Below are 21556 nucleotides of genomic sequence, written 5' to 3' on the forward strand. Positions count from 1 at the left end.
GCAGGTTTAGTCAAAGGGGGCTTAAACAGAAGCCTCCATTAGGGGCTCCACTGGACGAGACCCCCCCCGGACAGAGTGTCAGCGATCGGACCATGAGGAGCAGATAACTGCACACACTCTCACAGAACAGCACCATTACCAAACACACTGCCCCACACCACAGCCTTACAGGATCTCACACACCTCACAGGAAGCACAGCAGTCTGTTTAAAGAGGGCAGTGAGGGCAGTAGAGCCCTCACTGCACATGAGCGCTGTTCTCCTGAACTGCAGGTGTCTCTCATGCAGGCACTTTAATAAGTAAATACCCCGGGGCAGTAAATATGAGCGCTAATGCTCTCTGTCGCTCACACCACCTCAGCCAGTTTCAGGTCCGGATGATTGACTGCGATCCGCTGGGTTATTTAGGGCAGCACTTGACCCAACAGTAAAATAAATGCTTCCAATAGGTGGCACTATAAATCATTCAGACACCCCACAAAATGACTTTAAACCTAAATGACGTTTATGGCTGCAAACTGCTAACTCCAGCTGAACAGCTTACTGGTAATGTGTGATGCACGTGTCTGAATCTTAATTCTTGTGACTCTGTAATGACTCGGTTCTGCTCAGTGAACAGCCTGTATCGCTGTAGGGCATGAAATGGACCCCAGCTCACTACTCGCAGTAATGCACCGGAGTATTACTGAACTGTAAAATGAGACTTGATGAAAACATCACCCCCACAAACAAACAGACTAAGATTACAGCAGCGAAGTGAGCGGAGGTAATAAGCGGTGCAGGGTGATTCATAATGATAACTGGGCTGGTTTGGCAAAGACTGAAAGACCAGTTTCTGGGAAATTCAGCATTTACACAAGAGCTGACACGTTTGGACCTTACAGCCGACCACATTCTCAAATGCTGGGTTTGGGCTCAAATCAGCAGCTCAGACAGACTGGCGGTACTGCGAGCAGCGTGTGTGCTGAGCAGTAGCTCTGCCAATCCTCAGTCCTGACACCTCCTCACAGCAGCGACATTCCCCACAGAGCAGAACGCTTCTCAGCTACACGCGCGATGAGAGGGTCTCTCTCTGCTACACGCCTGATGAGGGGGTCTGTCTCTGCTACACGCCTGATGAGGGGGTCTCTCTCTGCTACACGCCTGATGAGGGGGTCTCTCTCTGCTACACGCCTGATGAGGGGGTCTCTCTCTGCTACACGCGCAATGAGGGGGTCTCTCTCTGCTACACGCCTGATGAGGGGGTCTCTCTCTGCTACACGCGTGATGAGGGGGTCTCTCTCTGCTACACGTGTGATGAGGGGGTCTCTCTCAGTTACACGCGCGATGAGGGGGTCTCTCTCAGCTACAGGCCTGATGAGGGGATCTCTCTCAGCTACAGGCCTGATGAGGGGGTCTCTCTCAGCTACACGCGCGATGAGGGGGTCTCTCTCAGCTACACGCCTGATGAGGGGGTCTCTCTCTGCTACACGCGTGATGAGGGGGTCTCTCTGCTACACGCGTGATGAGGGGGTCTCTCTCAGCTACACGCGCGATGAGGGGGTCTCTCTCTGCTACACGCGCGACGAGGGGGTCTCTCTCTGCTACACGCCTGATGAGGGGGTCTCTCTCTGCTACACGCGCGATGAGGGGGTCTCTCTCAGCTACACGCGTGATGAGGGGGTCTCTCTCAGCTACAGGCCTGATGAGGGGGTCTCTCTCTGCTACACGCGTGATGAGGGGGTCTCTCTCTGCTACACGCGTGATGAGGGGGTCTCTCTCTGCTACACGCGCGATGAGGGGGTCTCTCTCTGGAGATACAGCGAACTCCGTCACGTCGGTTCGGGGGAAGGAAAGAAATTAGCGACGCATGAATTATTCAGCCGCTAAACATAGCAGCCAATGGGAGCAGCGGGGAGAGGAAGTCAGACGGCGGAGGGGGACACGCACACACACACGCTCTAACCTCCACACTGACTGACCCCAGATCAGCAGTGTCCCCTGACCGATATCACGTGCTGTTCTGCCATTGTCTGCATTCCAAGAATCAGCACTTGCATGGTCAAGTCAAATTCACAATAAATTTACAACATAGATGTACAACGGCTCTGCTCACCCTCCCCAGCTCCTGGTTCTTCTCCTCCAGCTGGGACTCCAGCTGCCTCAGACGCTCCTCAATGTTGCCATGGCGCTCCTCGGCCTGTAGGGGGAGAAACCGGTCAGTGAGCACCCTGACCGTGCGTCTCCGATAACGGTCCCCCTCCCTCCCTGCGCTGTGAAACACTGTTCCTCATTTACAGGGAGGGATCTCAGACCAAGCATGCGTGCGCACACAACTTCATAAGCTGTATCCTCAGTAAAACTGTTTAGATTATTACATGCAATTATGTAACATTTTTCATTCCTCTCATTACTTTAGTCGACTGTATGAAATTTTATCAGTGAGACCATTTGACCATTCATTTGTTTAGATTTGTACATGAAATGAAATTAGATTGAGTGACGTATAATACGATAGAAAAAGCACCAGAATGAACAGTGAGGGGACTGGAGGACCGAGTCTGATGTGATTGTATCTACCCTTCTCTCCCCACGTTACACCATCAACCCTACAACCCTACAGTACACTTCCAGCTGTAGAAACAGATCAGATGAAAGGTTCACGGTGTGGTAGTACACTGGGTTCTGAGCTAATACTCTGAGTTTCAGCTCAAAGAGCTACGGGATGGAGCCCTAGCGGCTGACAGTATTAAAAGGTGGTCCCGGGTTCTTTCTCTCGAGGTCACCTGCCAAACGTAGGGCAGTCAAGTGACACAGCCCCCAGCATGCTCCGGTCCTCCACAATCCCAGCAGCCCCCCTGGTTAATCTGCCCCGTGATGAGGTCTGTCAGTGCTGGATTAGTTCTGCTGAGTCAGAGCTGTAACGGACGCTATCGAAGCCTGACAGGGACGGGGGGGGGGCAGTTTAATCGCACCGCTTCATTCCCGGAACGTTTCCTCGTGTACGCGAGCGTCGTGCCGGGAGGGGTTAGGGAGCGCACACAGTGAGAGCATAACCACGGTAACCAGAGCTATTTCATTATATCACTGCTCACATGATGATACGATGAAACTGAATCCCTGTTTCCTTCTCTCCATCTCTCCCTCCTCAACCATTACTCATCCTGCCTTTCCTTCTCTTTCCCCTTCTCAGTTTTCCCCCTGTCCATATCTGTCCATCCTCATGTCTCACTCTCCCTCCCTCCCTCCCTGTCCCCACTCCCTCTCCCCCCCCTCCCTCCCCAGGAGCACCTTGCTGAGAGCTGCCACTCTCTGCGCTAGCTCCGCCTCCACCTCTGGGAGAGTCTCCGCCTTCCTCATGGTCTGCTGCAGCCGCTGCTCCGCCAACTCCAGCAGCTCCGTCAGGTGCCGCACCTTATCCTCACTCTGCCACACACATACACACACACGCACACGCACACAGCACACACACACACACACACACATACAGACACACACACACACACACACACACACACACACACACACACACAGTAGGTAAACAGTACAGAATTGCATTACTCAGTGCTTCACCAGTGGAAGCTTAAATTCCTCCAGGAGCTGCAGATATGCAGTATCTGAGCTGCTTTTGGAAACAAGCCGTCCCAGACACACAGGGGCGAGACTGCAAACTGCACAAACTCCTGTCATCTAAAGTCACGGTGTCCCTCCGCTCCTGTAAGGGATGATGTTTCCCTGAGAAAAACGCTTCTTGTATTGACTTTCTGGAGGAGATGAACTTCATTCGACCCCACCTGCCCACACACACACACAGCTTCCCTGTGAACCCCTGATCTAACCCCCCCAGCAGTGCTATCAGGGTGTGAGGCGGGGGGGGGGGCCTACCTGCCGGTGCAGCGAGTCCTTGGTGGCCAGCTCGTTCTCCAGCTTGTCGTTGAGGTCGTGGATGGATGTGGTCTCTCTCTGCGCAGCCAGGTAACGCTTCTCTAAGGTGGTAATCCGCTCCTCCATGTCCTCCTTCTGAGCCATAGCCTAGGAGACAGGCACACATTAGCCTAGGGGACAGGAGCACGTTAGCCTAGGGGACAGGAGCACGTTAGCCTAGGGGACAGGAGCACGTTAGCCTAGCGGACAGGAGCACATTAGCCTAGGGGACAGACGCGTTAGCCTAGGGGACAGGAGCATGTTAGCCTAGCGGACAGGAGCACATTAGCCTAGGGGACAGACGCGTTAGCCTAGGGGACAGGAGCATGTTAGCCTAGCGGACAGGAGCACGTTAGCCTAGGGGACAGGCACACGTTAGCACACGACCCCTCCCCCTGGCCCCGCCCGCCCACCCCCGCCACGCCCCCCCGGATCACGCTCACCTCGCGGATGTCACGCTGGTACTTGTTGTTGAGCTCCTCGGTCTTGAGGAGGTCCTTGCGGGAGGTGCTGAGCTCGGTCTCCAGCTCGCTCACGCGGGAGGTCAGCGTGCCCACGCGCTCCTTGCTCTGTGCCAGCTCCTTATTGGCCTTGTCCAGGAGCTCCTGCAGCTCCAGCGTGCGGCTGGCCTCGTCGTGCGCATCGATCGAGCCGTTAGGGAGCCTCTGCAGCGTGGATACACACACACACACACACACACGCACACACACGCACACACACGCACACACACACACACACACACACACACACACACACACACACACATGCACACGCACGCACACACACGCGCACACGCACACGCACGCACACACACACACACACACACACACACAAACATAGCGCGCACGCACGCACATGCACACGCACGCACATGCACACACGCGCATGCGAACACGCACGCACACACACACACACACACACATACGCGCACGCACGCACGCACATGCACGCGCACGCACGCACGCACGCACACGCAGACACACACACACACACACACATGCACGCACGCAGACACACACACACACACACACACACACACATGCACGCACGCAGACACACACACACACACACGCACACACACATCCAAGGACGAAAGAACACAGAAACATAAGATGGAGATTAAAATACTGAACTCTGCTTCACTAGCATTTCCTTAACGTAGCCAGGGCCAGAGTGAGAACTGTGCACATTCAGGTGACTTCAATTCACTTCAGGGAAAGTATCCACATGGATATACCATCCATCCATTATCTAACCCTATCCCAGCATGCATTTGGTGAGAGGCAGGAAGACACCCTGGACAGGTTCTCACAGGGTATTCACCATTCACTCACACACACACACCTAGGGGCAATTTAGAGTATCCAGTTCGCATAATCTGCATGTCTTTGGACTGTGGGAGGAGACCGGAGTACCTGGAGGAAATGCAGATTGACCTGGGGAGAACATGCAAACTCCACACAGAAAGGCCCAGGCAGGGATTCAAGCTCCATACTTTCTTGTTGTGAAACACTGACAGCTCACCACAGAAAAAAATGCCCAAATATATCCCTGTTCCCTTACCCAAATATATCCCCATACAAACACACATTCACATCACTTCCTTTACCCAAATATATCCCCATACAAACACACATTCACATCACTTCTTTTACCCAAATATATCCCCATACAAACACACATTCACATCACTTCCTTTACCCAAATATATCCCATACAAACACACATTCACATCACTTCTTTACCCAAATATATCCCATACAAACACACATTCAATCAGTTCCTTTACCAAATATATCCCCATACAAACACACATTCACATCACTTCCTTTACCCAAATATATCCCATACAAACACACATTCACATCAGTTCCTTTACCCAAATATATCCCCATACAAACACACATTCACATCAGTTCCTTTACCCAAATATATCCCCATACAAACACACATTCACATCACTTCCCTTAGTCCAGTGTACGTGCAGAAAGTCATTTTTAATTAACTGACCCGAATCAGAGCAAAGCAGGGAGATCAGGCCATGTGGACAGATGTTGAGACAGGTGTTCTGATCTACTTCAGACCGACATGGACCTCGGGGGAGGGGGGTAATTAAACAAACCTCGGGGGGGACTTCTGCCATCAGAGGCCAGCAGAGGGCGGGGTTACTACATCTCCCAGACTCCTCTCTGCCTGAGGCATGTTCTCAAAAACATAGTCTACAAACAGCTCATGAAGTACACCATACTTCAGAAAAATACACCCTTCGAACAATTCCTTTGTTCAGACCCAGTGTTACGTAACAAATATTGTATAGAGAGTGTGTGTGTGTGTGTGAGGGAGAGAGAGAGAGAGAGAGAGAGAGAAAGAGTGAAAGAGTGTGTGAGTGTGTGCGTGTGTGAGAGAGAGAGTTGTGTGTGTGTGTGTGTGTGTGTGTGAGAGAGAGTGTTAATATAACACCATTCATCGCTCCCAGTCTGCCTATTTAAAACCTGTGGTATTAATAAAACAAAACATTCCCAGGGCCACCTGATCCTCTCCAAACACCAGCCAATCGCTTGTCTGTAAGGCAATTCACCAGCCAATCGCTTGTCTGTACGGCAATGCACCAGCCAATCCCTTGTCTTTGCGGCAAAGCACCAGCCAATCGCTCGTCTGTGCGGCAAAGCACCAGCCAATCCCATGTGTGAGGCATGTGACTCCAAATACCAGAAATCGCACATCCATGAGGCAATGTAACATTTTGGGTGGGGCCATGATCCCCTGATCTAAATCAAACGGTTTTTTTTTTCTCTCAGGAATAAACGGGCCAATCTCTCGCTGCGTGCAGCTAATTCCACCTCACAGAGCGAGAGGCTCGCTGGAGCATTCGGCATGACCGAGTGCGCAGTACACGGGCGAGAGACGCCCCCCACGGCTGGAGCCCTTTCCCTGGAGCCCTCTCTCTGCAGACAGAGCTTATGAGGGGAAAGACACAGAGCTCTCTCTGCAGACAGAGCTTATGAGGGGAAAGACACAGAGCTCTCTCTGCAGACAGAGCTTATGAGGGGAAAGACACAGAGCTCTCTCTGCAGACAGAGCTTATGAGGGGAAAGACAGAGCAGGAAGTGAAAGGACACGGGCAGCCATTTTGTCTCTGATCAGGCGCTGTGTTATCCCTGAGACAGGGAGATAAAGCCTCTACAGCCCTGTAGAATGTGTCATTTCTGTAAGAGGCACTCACTATACAACTTACACACACACACACACACACACGCATGTGTACACACACATGCACACACACATACACACTAGCACACGCTCACACACACACACACTTGCACCTCCCTATGCAACTTACACACACACACATGCACAAACACTCTCACACACACACACGCGCGCGCACGCGCGCGGACATACACACGCCTCAATCAATCAATCAACCACCCACCCCCCCCACACACACACACATTAGGGAGAAGCTTGGCACGCACACCATGCCTTTGCATGACAGCTGCACCCAAAAGACACTAAACATGTGAGCCTGTCTTTGTTTGGTCTTAGCCAGCCAGATTTAACACGCTTTAACATCAGCGTTTACACCAAGAAATAATGCAAATATGATTAAAACTTTATTAAATTCTCCTCCCCAAACAGCCTGAGCTTATCAGGGATGAAAGCTGTCCTGTCATGGTAACTTCCCTTAAAACCACGATGATGGTGCATCACATGATGGCAACCTGCGGTGCCAGGATGCCCGTTGCCATGGAAAATAATCCTTCCCACAAGTCAACACCTTTCAGCCGGTTTTTATCAGTCACCTGGGTATTCCAGTGCGACCAAAGCCTGATAATCAGCCCTTCAGTACACAAGAGTCCGGGATACATGTCCTACTCTGGCGGATTTAGGGGTATGGGGGGGTCAGGGGTGTCAACGCGGGGCAAAAATGATGTTTTAATATTCCTTCTAATAAAACACACGCCAGAATTTGACCAACTCTCAGGTTGTGTTCATTGCGTGTTATGTCCATAAGACGGCAAACCAATACAATGAGAGACATAACTAGCGTACGTACATTTTATTTGAAGTCAAGCAGAGAAAAAATGTTGACAATGAACATTGGAGACGGCTTTTAGGATCTGCATACAGCACCATTTTATAATCAGGGGTTGAAAAAATATATATGCAACTAAAATAGATACAATAAAGTTATGGCACATTTTTATCTTTTTGTCGTGCATGCATACTTGTGTGCCACATGTCAACCCGTTTATAATAATTTTGTTTAAATAAAGTTAAGGCACACAATTTTGAGAAATGTGGCTAAAAAGAATTTAGATTCTGATGGATAAATTACAATAAACTGCTATTAAAGACTGAAAAGAACTTTCTTGGACCTCTCGGAGAGAGACCTCAGATCAGTACAGTTATCCTGCCAAAATGCTGGAACTCCCAGAACACTAGTGTGGAGCAAAAAAAAAAAAACTTAAAAACTAACTTAACTGGTTACGCATTTTATGCCAATGTCAGGCCTGCAGGTGATTTGCCAAAAACACCAGACAGTCCACTAGCAAAGAGACCAGAGCCCATCTCTTTTTATTCATTTTATTTTTTATTTTATTCTCTTTCTATATTCAGCCCATCTTTATATTCACTATATTCCCAGAAAAAAAAAAAAAACGTCCTGCGCACACCAAGGTACCGGGAGGACACGAAAGTGCCGGCACAGCAGAGCAAGGCGCCGTATGACCCAGTGACCTCCGACCTTCTAGGGGTTATTGGCTCCAGGCATGACACACACCAGCCTGGGCTCCGTTTGCAGCGTCTGTGAAAAACTCACTGACACGTTACTGGCTCTCCTCTCCGCATTAAAACCGCCTGCGTTCTAACTGACCCAGACGGCCTGCGTTCTAACTGACCCAGACGGCCTGCGTTCTAACTGACCCAGACGGCCTGCGTTCTAACTGACCCAGACGGCCTGCGTTCTAACTGACCCTGACGGCCTGCGTTCTAACTGACCCAGACGGCCTCAGCGTCTACTGCTGACCCAGACGGCCTGCGTTCTAACTGACCCAGACGGCCTGCGTTCTAACTGACCCAGACGGCCTGCGTTCTAACTGACCCAGACGGCCTGCGTTCTAACTGACCCAGACGGCCTGCGTTCTAACTGACCCAGACGGCCTGCGTTCTAACTGACCCAGACGGCCTGCGTTCTAACTGACCCAGACGGCCTGCGTTCTAACTGACCCTGACAACCTGCGTTCTAACTGACCCTGACAACCTGCGTTCTAACTGACACAGACGGCCTGCGTTCTAACTGACCCAGACGGCCTGCGTTCTAACTGACCCAGACGGCCTGCGTTCTAACTGACCCAGACGGCCTGCGTTCTAACTGACCCAGACGGCCTGCGTTCTAACTGACCCTGTCGGCAGCCGTTTGCATTTCCCGAGACGGCCAGACTAATTTACATCTCTTCAGGAGCGACGGCCAAGCAGGTATCAGAGAGCCGGCGAAACACTCGCTCCGGAGCCGATATGAGCCAAGTTTGACTGCAGCAGAGTGACTCAGATCCGCGAAAACGAGACTTCAGAGGGCGGTGAGATCGGACTGAGTCAGGAAGAACCGCGGCCACCGGGCCCGACCGGCATCCGATCCGCCACACGGAAAGTTCTGGAAACACACAGCGGTGGTGGAAGGCTCCAGAGGCGGGACAGCGAAACTTTCTGCGGCCCAAAATAGGCGGAGCCAGCATGAGCTGTGGGTGACTCATTCTTTTTTTATAATCATAGCAACTTGCCGTGGGATGCCACAGAAATATTAATCCACTAAAGTCTGAATTTCCTTCCCTTGGGAGAGGAGCCTAAAATAGCCACTCTTAGAGAAGCTGCCTCTTCAGATACTCTGATTCATCTCCTGCGACCATTACAACACATCCCCAGAATTTAGCAGACGCTCTTACCAAGAAGGACTTTCACAACTTCAGCACTTTATACATATAATCCATTCATACAGGTGGATATACACTGAAATGATTCAGGGTATTAAGGACCTTGCTTAAGGCTACAGCAGCAGTGTCCTACCTGAGGACAGCACCTGTAACACACCCAGCAGTGTCCTACCTGAGGACAGCACCTGTAACACACCCAGCAGTGTCCTACCTGAGGACAGCACCTGTAACACACCCAGCAGGACCAGTAACCTTTAGGCACAGGCCCAGTTCCCTTCCCATCATAACACACTGCTGACTGGAGGGGGAGACATTGAGCACAAGGGCTCTGTCTCCCCTCTGAAATACTGCTCTCATACTGGGAACAGAGAACGTGTTATAAGTGACACCTAAGAGGGGAAGGGTTACAGAGCCACAGAGTCCAGTGTGTGTGTGTGTGTGTGTGTGTGTGTGTGGACTGGGGGATGTGTTTGTGTGTGTGTGTGTGTGTGTGTGGAGTGTGTGTGTGCGTGTGGGGGGGTATGGGGGTGGAATTGCCACAGGTAAATGCGACGCACCTTCCAGGTGGGCTTGGACCCGTCCATCTTGTCCAGGGAGTCCCCGCCCTCCATCTTGTCTTTCCTCTGCCGGACTACAGAGAGCTACAAAAAAAACACACCAATCCCGTCACACCGCAGGGTCAGAGGTCACAACACACCAATCCCGTCACACCGCAGGGTCAGAGGTCACAACACACCAATCCCGTCACACCGCAGGCTCAGAGGTCACACAGCACACCAATCCCGTCACACTGCAGGGTCAGAGGTCACACAGCACACCAATCCCAGCACACCGCAGGGTCAGAGGTCACACAGCACACCAATCCCGTCACACTGCAGGGTCAGAGGTCACACAACACACCAATGAAAAACACACGTAATGAAAAACAACAAAAACTGACCATATCAAAAACACAAATAATCCTCTTAGCTGAGTCAGATGATTAAGCCGCCCTTTCTCTGGGTGAACGGGTTTGTGATAATTCATTTAATGACTCCGGCTCCACTGCTGATTTCCTGTTTACCCTTCATCCTTCCTGTTCCCATGGCGACTATAATCCTCCAGTTACATTTCTCATAGGAATAGACGGTAAGAACTTACATTTAATCTGATGCTGAACATGTCATAGTCTTGCGTGCTTATTGCAACTGACATGTCAGTTTAATTAAAGATTACAGAGCATTAGGGCCTGAATGCTCGGTTTTTTATAAAATATCATAGCTCTGGCCCTGGCACGTGAAACCATTTTAGTTATAATGAGAAAAAATGGCTCATTAAGATGTCCGTACTACTGCAATGAAAATGACTGAAGGTGAAATGCACAGAGGTATTCCTTCCACAGCAGACTGCATCAGCTGCAGTGTTTATTAAAAATAGTGAGCTTACAGCTTTCAGGGCAGTTATGAGTCACTAACCCCAGTGTAGTCACTGTGAGACCATACATTTGTTTTGCACTGTACTGTACAACTCTCTTTCAGTTCTGCACACAGGAAGTGTTGGGTCCATCTCGGGTTCTGTGAGCATCTTCACTCCCCAGGGTTATGGACGTTTATTGTTCCACCCTGAGAGGGATTCTATGTGGGCGTCCGGGCAGCAGGCCCTGTGCTAATTGGACGATCGGGCGTACCAAGCGGAATTCGTCTGGCGAGAGGCAGAACGCGCGCCCAGCCAAATAAGCACTGTGGGTCACATTTTCACAGGCTTTCCGAGTTCCTCTGGAAAACGTAATTTTGTGTTCCGTTTGGGTATGCGCAGTACGTTATGATTTCAGATAAAGCACGGAGAGAGTTCCAGCAGCACCTCCCAGCGCTGATCTGTCCTCCCACAGCACTGTGGAAGCTACACATTTCTCTCCCCCGGGGATTAAACATTTATTCTTTTAAAATTTTATTCTTTTTCCCCTTTGTCTCCAGTGTGAAATGCTTTATCAGGCTCACACTGCAATGCAGAACGCAGGTGAGCGTGTGGAGTGTGCAGTATCACCCGGCATTCCAGCCCACACAGTAGGGCCCATGTTACACAGCCAGGACGTGGAGGAGGACTCTGTGTGTGCAGCTCAACTGACAGACCTGTGAGTGCGTATGTAAGTACAGAATACTGGACAGACAAACACACACACGCACATACACACTCTCACATGCTCACTCACGCACATATATATACACGTTCATGCACGCGCATGCACACACACACTCACACACACATACATATACACACATACACGCACACATGCAGATTAACTTGTGTTGACTAAGACCAGCCCACCACATCCACTCCGAGCTACAGAACAGCTCAGGGCAAGAGCATCCGATTCAGGTGACAGAACATATCATTACCACCTCCCCTGTCTGAGGAATGGGGGGTGGGGCACAGGAGCGGCATTGTGCTCATGTGGCCCCCGCCGCACAGCATTTGATTTAAAAAAGCGAGAGAATCTCTGATATCAGAGGTGCCCTCAGCTTGCAGACTCTCTGGGGAGTGTCTGTCCATCAAAGAAATAGAGCTGGAAACAGACCCCGAAATTCTGCAGCTACAGCACCCCCATAACCCTGGAGCTCTACAGCTACTGCACCCATAACCCTGCAGCTCCACAGCACCCATAACCCTGGAGCTCTACAGCACCCATAACCCTGGAGCTCTACAGCACCCATAACCCTGGAGCTCTACAGCTACTGCACCCATAACCCTGGAGCTCTACAGCTACTGCACCCATAACCCTGGAGCTCTACAGCTACTGCACCCATAACCCTGGAGCTCTACAGCTACACCACCCATAACCCTGGAGCTCTACTGTACCCATAACCCTGGAGCTCTACAGCACCCATAACCCTGGAGCTCTACAGCACCCATAACCCTGGAGCTCTACAGCACCCATAACCCTGGAGCTCTACAGCACCCATAACCCTGGAGCTCTACAGCACCCATAACCCTGGAGCTCTACAGCACCCATAACCCTGGAGCTCTACAGCTACTGCACCCATAACCCTGGAGCTCTACAGCTACAGCACCCATAACCCTGGAGCTCTACTGCACCCATAACCCTGGAGCTCTACAGCACCCATAACCCTGGAGCTCTACAGCACCCATAACCCTGGAGCTCTACTGCACCCATAACCCTGGAGCTCTACAGCACCCATAACCCTGGAGCTCTACTGCACCCATAACCCTGGAGCTCTACAGCACCCATAACCCTGGAGCTCTACAGCACCCATAACCCTGGAGCTCTACAGCACCCATAACCCTGGAGCTCTACACCACCCATAACCCTGGAGCTCTACACCACGCATAACCCTGGAGCTCTACACCACCCATAACCCTGGAGCTCTACACCACGCATAACCCTGGAGCTCTACAGCTACCACCCATAACCCTGGAGCTCTACAGCACCCATAACCCTGGAGCTCTACAGCCCCATAACCCTGAGCTCCACAGCACCCAAATAACCCTGGAGCTCTACAGCTACCACATAACCCTGGAGCTCTACGCACCCATAACCCTGGAGCTCCACAGCTACTGCAACCCATAACCCTGGAGCTCTACAGCTCCCATAACCCTGGAGCTCTACAGCACCCATAACCCTGGAGCTCTACAGCACCCATAACCCTGGAGCTCTACAGCTCCCATAACCCTGGAGCTCTACAGCACCCATAACCCTGGAGCTCTACACCACCCATAACCCTGGAGCTCTACAGCACCCATAACCCTGGAGCTCTACACCACCCATAACCCTGGAGCTCTACACCACCCATAACCCTGGAGCTCTACACCACCACTCAACCCTGGAGCTCTACACCACCCATAACCCTGGAGCTCTACACCACCATAACCCTGGAGCTCTACACCACCCATAACCCTGGAGCTCTACACCACCCATAACCCTGGAGCTCTAACAAGGCTACAGCCACCCATAACCCTGGAGCTCTACAGCACCCATAACCCTGGAGCTCTACACCACCCATAACCCTGGAGCTCTACACCACCCATAACCCTGGAGCTCTACACCACGCATAACCCTGGAGCTCTACACCACCCATAACCCTGGAGCTCCACAGCTACAGCTCCCATAACCCTGGAGCTCTACACCACCCATAACCCTGGAGCTCTACACCACGCATAACCCTGGAGCTCTACACCACCCATAACCCTGGAGCTCTACAGCTACACCACCCATAACCCAGGAGCTCTACAGCACCCATAACCCTGGAGCTCTACAGCTCCCATAACCCTGGAGCTCTACACCACGCATAACCCTGGAGCTCTACACCACCCATAACCCTGGAGCTCTACACCACCCATAACCCTGGAGCTCCACAGCTACAGCTCCCATAACCCTGGAGCTCTACACCACCCATAACCCTGGAGCTCTACACCACGCATAACCCTGGAGCTCTACACCACCCATAACCCTGGAGCTCTACACCACGCATAACCCTGGAGCTCTACAGCTACACCACCCATAACCCTGGAGCTCTACACCACCCATAACCCTGGAGCTCTACAGCACCCATAACCCTGGAGCTCCACAGCACCCATAACCCTGGAGCTCTACTGCACCCATAACCCTGGAGCTCTACAGCACCCATAACCCTGGAGCTCTACAGCACCCATAACCCTGGAGCTCTACAGCACCCATAACCCTGGAGCTCTACAGCACCCATAACCCTGGAGCTCTACTGCACCCATAACCCTGGAGCTCTACAGCACCCATAACCCTGGAGCTCTACACCACCCATAACCCTGGAGCTCTACAGCACCCATAACCCTGGAGCTCTACACCACCCATAACCCTGGAGCTCTACAGCGCCCATAACCCTGGAGCTCTCCAATGTACGGACCCATAATCAGGCCCTGCCCGACAAGAGGCTCCCAAGCAGGGTACTGGCCCAGCTGGACTGGATGCTGCGTTGCCAAGGGTCACAGTGTTGCCATGGTGCGTTGCCATGGGACACAGCTGGGTTCCTGCTGAGCATCGGTAGAATGAGAATAGTTTTTTAACAGACCCTAATCTAGGATTAACGATTAACATTACGCCTCCACGCCTGTTTAATGCGCATGCAGGGAGCGCTTCCCAAACATGTGCTATCAACAGACGGCATCCAGCAAGAAACAGAACTACTTCTGCACTTAAGGATTCTTCCGCAGAAAACTCTGGGAGACTCTGCTCAAGTCTCTGCAACACTGCGCTGGCAGACTGCCCCCTCTCTGCTCTCCTCCATCGCGCTCAGACGCCTCTCTCTCATTAGCTCTGTGCGGGACCCAGAAACGGCCACGCTGCCCAGGGGATCCGCCCACCCCCCAATCACCCTCCCGCCCCCCCCCCCCCCCATCACCCTCCCCCCCCCCCCCATCACCCTCCCCCCCCCTCCCCCCCCATCACCCTCCCCCCCCCCCCATCACCTCCCCCCCCCCCCCATCACCCCCCTCCCCCCCCCCCATCACCCTCCCCCCCCCCCCCCCATCACCCTCCTCCCCCCCCCCATCACCCTCCCTCCCTCTGAACAGAAACAGCTGTACCCAAACAGCTGCGAGCCGTGACCCAAATATCCTACTGGACAAACAAGGAGCCAAAAAAATCCATCTATGTAAAAACACATCTGAAACAACATTCCGGGGCTGTATGGCATAGCGGGCTGCATTCTCTTGTCAACGCTTGGGGGGCTGGGGGGGTGAGGAGGGGGCTGGGGTGGGGGGGGGCAGCTCTTTGAGCTCCACGTGTTGTCGGGCATCAGACAGACGCAGTCGCTGCCGTCTCTCAGACTCCACGCACGCCAGGGACAGAACGCAGCGGCCATGATGGGACCATGCCCTCTTCCTGCCACCTTCAGCAGCACAGAATGAATCTGCTGACATTTCACACAAAAATAGCCCTCCTCTGCCCGTCATTCTCCTCTGCTCTCTGCTTCAGCAACAACCAAACAACAAGCAGCTTCTACTCCACACACACACACATTCTCACACACACATGCTGTCTCTCTCACACACACACACACACACACACAGGGACAGTACCTCCTGCGTAGCAGCACACAGCTGTGTCTCCAGTGTGGTTACTCTCTCCAGCGCCACCCGCAGTCTCTCTCGCACCTGTGCAGGGAAGCCGCATCATCACGAGGTTATATACCTGCCAACCACCCTGCTGACACCCCCCCCCCCCCCGCGATGACCCCCCAGGGCAGAAACATAACAGACCCACTGCACTGCCGCCCTGTCTCCAAGCCTGCCTGGAGTTCAGCTGCAGTCAGAGTTTCTGTTATATACCACATCACTGCAAGCCCTGAATTAACTCACTTACACAGACGATTATAAATTATAAATAAGCAATTTCCTTATGATTAAATGGTGTTTAATTTTAAGGGATGTTTTAAAATAATTCATCTTTAATGGATATGGAAACTACAGCAAGGTGCATAGCCAATGATATATTTTATACTTTCCCATTGTTATCATGTGCACATAATATTAATGGAGAGCTAATCAGCAGCTACAATTTACACTGTGGTTATAATTCATAACTTCTAATTCTACTCTCCAAATGCACTGGAGCGGACTAGATCATTACTGTACTGCTTATGTGTGGGCCCAGGCAAGGTCACCTAACAGCAACCATAGCTAAATAATAATAATAATAATAATAATAATAATAAGAATAATGCTTCTCTCAAACAGCTTTGGTGAAGTACCCATTGCTTCCTCTCAGGACATGATCAGGTAACGCTACTCATTATTCATTAGTGGCTCTCTCTAAGCAGCACTGCCCTTGAACAGATGCAACGCCTGAACCGATGCCATAACAGGTAATGACAGCGTTTCTTTAATAAACAAAGCAGCGATTATTCAGAGTAATGAGGACATGTTAAGTGAGGAAAGTCACCCTTGAAGCTTGGCCCAGAGCCTGACTCAAGAACTTAGGAAGAAAAGAAAAATTAAGCACTGAGAAATGAATCCAATTTATCAAAGTCTATTACAATCATATACATTAAGAATTATTTTAGTTATATTCATGGATGGCCAGGGATTTGACTGTTTGTACGACATAACCTTTTAAGGAGCTCTGTCACTTTAAGAGGGTAGTAACCGGCCCCTCCCCTCCAGTGTGAAAGGGGAGGGGCCTGCCGCTCTGGGCCAATCACCTTCTCATCCAGGGCCTTGTGGTGCTCGAACAGGGACTTCAGCGCTTTGAGGACCTCCACTTCGCTGGACACGCCCGAGGGGGGCGGAGCCTGCCGCTTGACCACGGTCATCCTGAGCGAGCGCTCGTGGCGGGACACCAGGCACTCCAGGTGCTCCAGCAGCAGCTGCGGGACGGGCGGAGGGACAGAGGGACGGGCGGAGGGAGGGAGGGAGGGACGGAGGGACAGAGGGAGGGGCGGAGGGAGGGGCGGAGGGACAGAGGGACGGGCGGAGGGACAGAGGGACAGAAGTAAAGACTCTGAATGCTTGTATTGATGTGAAAGCACACAACGCAGCTGGTTACCTGTGCTGTTTATTTTACGCTTCCTCTTCTGAGATTATCTTTATCAAAGGGGCCAGAAATCACAGGCCTGTCAGTATAAATGTGTATGTGGAAGTTCATCTGAAGAATAAATGCACTGACCCTGGTGTTGTTCCTCTCGGCTTTCAGCTCAGAGATCTCCTCCTCTTTCTCCAGCAGCTGCTCCCTGCACACATTCAGCTCCTTCGTCAGCGTGGCAAACTCCTGCAAGAAAGGGAGAGACCACCATTAAACACCTCCCCCAGGACACTCCCAAACTCCTGCAGGAGAGCGACAGACTGCCTTTACACACCTCCCCAAACTCACTCCCAAACTCCTGCAGGAGAGCAACAGACTGCCTTTACACACCTCCCCAAACTCACTCCCAAACTCCTGCAGAGACGCAGACTGCCTTACCCTCCCCACTCACTCCAAACTCCTGCAGGAGAGCAACAGACTGCCTTTACACACCTTCCCCACCACACACCCCCAACTCACTCCCAAACTCCTGCAAGAGAGCGACAGACTGCCTTTACACACCTCCCCCAGTAGACACCTCCCCAACACACTCCCAAACTCCTGCAAGAGAGAGAGAGAGGGACAGACCACCTTTATACACCTCCCCCACAACACACCTCCCCAACACACTCCCAAACTCCTGCAAGAGAGAGAGGGACAGACCACCTTTATACACCTCCCCCACCACACACCTCCCCCAACTCACTCCCAAACTCCTGCAAGAGAGGTACAGACCATAATTAAACCCTTCCACCACCACACCTAAACTCCATACGTCCAACGGATCTGAATGTCCCTAAAGATGGCGGACCCTGATCGATTTCCGGGTCAGACAAGGACCGAGGAGCTAAGGACGGATGAAATAAGGGACTGGAAGGAGCCCCAAGCCCTAAAGCCTTTTCCATGATGCTGAGCTGGCAGAAAAGAGCCTGTTCTTTAATCACAACAGAGAGCAAAGGCTGGTAGGCCAAATACTGCACGGTCTGGTACCGGCTGTCAAACATGGAAAAACACACAAAAAACATCATTCTCATGCAATTACTGCATTACATAAAAACAGACTGGCACGTTATTACTATTAAACTCAAACACCTATACTGTGCATGTCTGCCATGGCTTCAATTAATGTTGCATTATTCACATACTCTGATACTGTAGATATATTACAGTCTACCGTGGACCTTTCCTGTCAGTGTCTCCTCTATTCACATGAAGACACAAGATATAGTTTTTATTTTAGACTCTCATTAATAAGGAGGCAAATACTGAATTAGCCAGCTTGAAACTGGCCAAAGCACCACACACACACACACACACACACACACACACACACACACACACACACACACACACACACACACACACACACACACACAAACAGATCCCAGCAATTTACTGTCTGGAAGCACTTCAGAAGGTCCAGATCACAGAGCCACATCGTTCCTCTGCTTACACACAGAGTTAGTAAGGCCTCACTCTCTAATCACTCTTGTCAAAGCCCACATCATTACTCGCTCTTAATTAACTACAAATCGCTTAATGACACTAAGTCTCTTAAGTCTCTAACAGTGTGGGAGTACTCTTTGTGGTTTGAACCCGGGACACACACACACAGAGAGGTCTTGTACTGCTGACTTCACTCTGTAGGAATCAGCAGGAGTGCGCTGACCACACTCCTGACCGGTGTCTGAGAGGGTTAGGGTTTGGGTTAATGCACTGGAGGACCGGAGCTGTGGCATCGTCAACCTTCTCCTCCTACCACTCAGTTATTCACTCGGATATTCTTTGTGGCCAAATATTCTTTCACAGCCCCGTTGAGAGCATTTAGGACTTTATTCATAAAATAATTAGTCTGAAATGCAGACCTAACGATTGTGCCAGACTGCGTGTGAGTGGGCGGGGGATGAATCATAATCATGCTGTAATACATGCACATTCATATTTTACTACACAATGAAACCAGCCCGGAGAACTGAAGCACGCCATTCAGAAATGATGTTTTTATGAATCTGTCACACGTGCTTATCTGGGGAAAACTTCACCGCTAGCATTTAGCTTCACAGCATTTATGGGTTAATAACGGCTCGTATAAGGCAGCCAGTTAGCTGGATATTGGTGGCTAAGATTTCAGGGAGAGTAACATCACTCAAAGGTAAAACAGCGGGGTTAACTTTAAAGATAGGGTTCTTACTCCTGCACACTATTGAACGTTTACTTCCATTTGCGGAGAGACCCATGGCTACATGTTACGACCTGACGCACAGCTTTCTGAAAGCTCAGCTGAGGTCTCACACACATTACGCTTTTATCCAGAGTGAGTACAATAAGTGCACACCGAAGACCCAATAAGGTACAACGCTCATTTTATAACGTATTCATAGCCATGAACACACTAAGTCCAGTTCACACAGTAAACACACACACACACACAGTACACACCTACTAGAGCATACAAGCACAACATCAGATAAATACAAAGTACAATACAAGTGCTGTATGGAGGTACATGTAACATGAAAGTGGCGCACACACACACACACATACACACGCTCCGCCTGCAGTGACTGATGTGTGACGCACACGCCCTCACACACACACACACACACACACACACACATGCTCCGCCTGCAGTGACTGATGTGTGACACACGCCCTCACACACACACACACACACACACACACACACACACAGGGCAGCAGTGCTTCCTGCTGCAGATCCGCTCAGAGAGCGAGGCCAGGCGATGCTCATACGCTCTGAGCCAGCGCTCAGGATGAGTTTAGTCAGCCTGCTCGCTGGACAGAGTGCAGGACCCTGGGCATTAAACTCCATTATCACAGCTGTTCACCTCAGTCTTCTGAGGCGATCCTTCATCTAGAGCGTGTGTGTGTGTGCGCGCAGAGTCACACTAACACACTCCAGGGCAAGCGTGTGTGCATGCGTGCCTGTGTGTGTGTGTACGTGTGTGCGTGCGTGTGTGTGTGTGTGTACGTGTGTGCATGCGTGCCTCTGTGTGTGTGTACGTGTGTGCGTGTGTGTACGTGTGTGCATGCGTGCCTCTGTGTGTACGTGTGTGCGTGCGTGTGTGTGTGTGTGTGTTCGTGCGTGTGTGTGTGTGTGTGTGTCAAACCTGGGTTAAATATGTATTTGTTTTGGATTAAAATACTTTTCTGTGCTCTATTGATCTTCTCTGGTGTAACTGAGCCTGCCAATATGGCCAGGCGGGGTTTGCACTTTGTGAGAGCATTTAATTGGTTTCAATACACCAGACAAGATCAGTAAAGCGTAGAAAAGTATTTGAATCCAAAACAAATATGTATTTGACGCAGGTCTGGTGTGTACGTGTCACACTAACACACTTCAGGACAAGTACGTGTGTGCTTGCCTCTATGTGTACGTGTGGGTGTGTTTGTGCGTGCGTGCATGCGTAAAAATGTAAATAATTTTAAAATGTAAATTAAATGTACAACATTTGATATTTCAGCATATGAAATATTTATTATTTTTATGTCACTTTCATAATGTGTGCATGTTCAGCCCCATAAATCCATATCACACACATTATGGCGCGTATTGCAGGTGAAACTCGGCCTGGCAGAGCACACCTGTGCGTGCTCGCTCTCATCTGAGCGCTGAGACTGAACACCGGGCTGCTCGCTCTCATCTGAGCGCTGAGACTGAACACCGGGCTGCTCGCTCTCATCTGAGCGCTGAGACTGAACACCGGGCTGCTCGCTCTCATCTGAGCGCTGAGACTGAACACCGGGCTGCTCGCTCTCATCTGAGCGCTGAGACTAACCGCTGCTCGCTTTCATCTGAGCGCTAGAGACATGAACACCTTGGCTGTCGCTCTCATCTGAGCCTGCAGACTAACACTGGCTGCTCGCTCTCATCTGAGCGCTGAGACTAACACCGGGCTGCTCGCTCTCATCTGAGCGCTGAGACTGAACACCGGGCTGCTCGCTCTCATCTGAGCGCTGAGACTGAACACCGGGCTGCTCGCTCTCATCTGAGCGCTGAGACTGAACACCGGGCTGCTCGCTCTCATCTGAGCGCTGAGACTGAACACCGGCTGCTCGCTCTCATCTGAGCGCTGAGACTGAACACCGGGCTGCTCGCCTCATCTGAGCGCTGAGACTGAACACCGGGCTGCTCGCCTCATCTGAGCGCTGAGACTGAACACCGGGCTGCTCGCTCT

General features: G+C 51.3%; 1 protein-coding gene across 1 annotated transcript in view; it reads right to left on the reverse strand.

The window, feature by feature from the left end:
* The window catches only part of ppfia4 (PTPRF interacting protein alpha 4), a 97310-nt gene that overhangs the window by 27213 nt on the left and 48541 nt on the right, over positions 1 to 21556 (reverse strand). Inside the window, exons 2-9 of the mRNA XM_064306040.1 lie at positions 17466 to 17567; positions 17002 to 17166; positions 15881 to 15955; positions 10390 to 10473; positions 4346 to 4567; positions 3864 to 4010; positions 3270 to 3404; positions 2095 to 2178 (exon numbers count right to left, since the gene is read on the reverse strand). Of these exons, the coding sequence (XP_064162110.1) occupies positions 2095 to 2178; positions 3270 to 3404; positions 3864 to 4010; positions 4346 to 4567; positions 10390 to 10473; positions 15881 to 15955; positions 17002 to 17166; positions 17466 to 17567 (1014 nt within the window). The remainder of the gene's footprint in view (positions 1 to 2094; positions 2179 to 3269; positions 3405 to 3863; positions 4011 to 4345; positions 4568 to 10389; positions 10474 to 15880; positions 15956 to 17001; positions 17167 to 17465; positions 17568 to 21556) is intronic.

This window comes from Anguilla rostrata, chromosome 13 (assembly GCF_018555375.3).
Source record: "Anguilla rostrata isolate EN2019 chromosome 13, ASM1855537v3, whole genome shotgun sequence".
Classification (NCBI taxonomy): domain Eukaryota; kingdom Metazoa; phylum Chordata; class Actinopteri; order Anguilliformes; family Anguillidae; genus Anguilla; species Anguilla rostrata.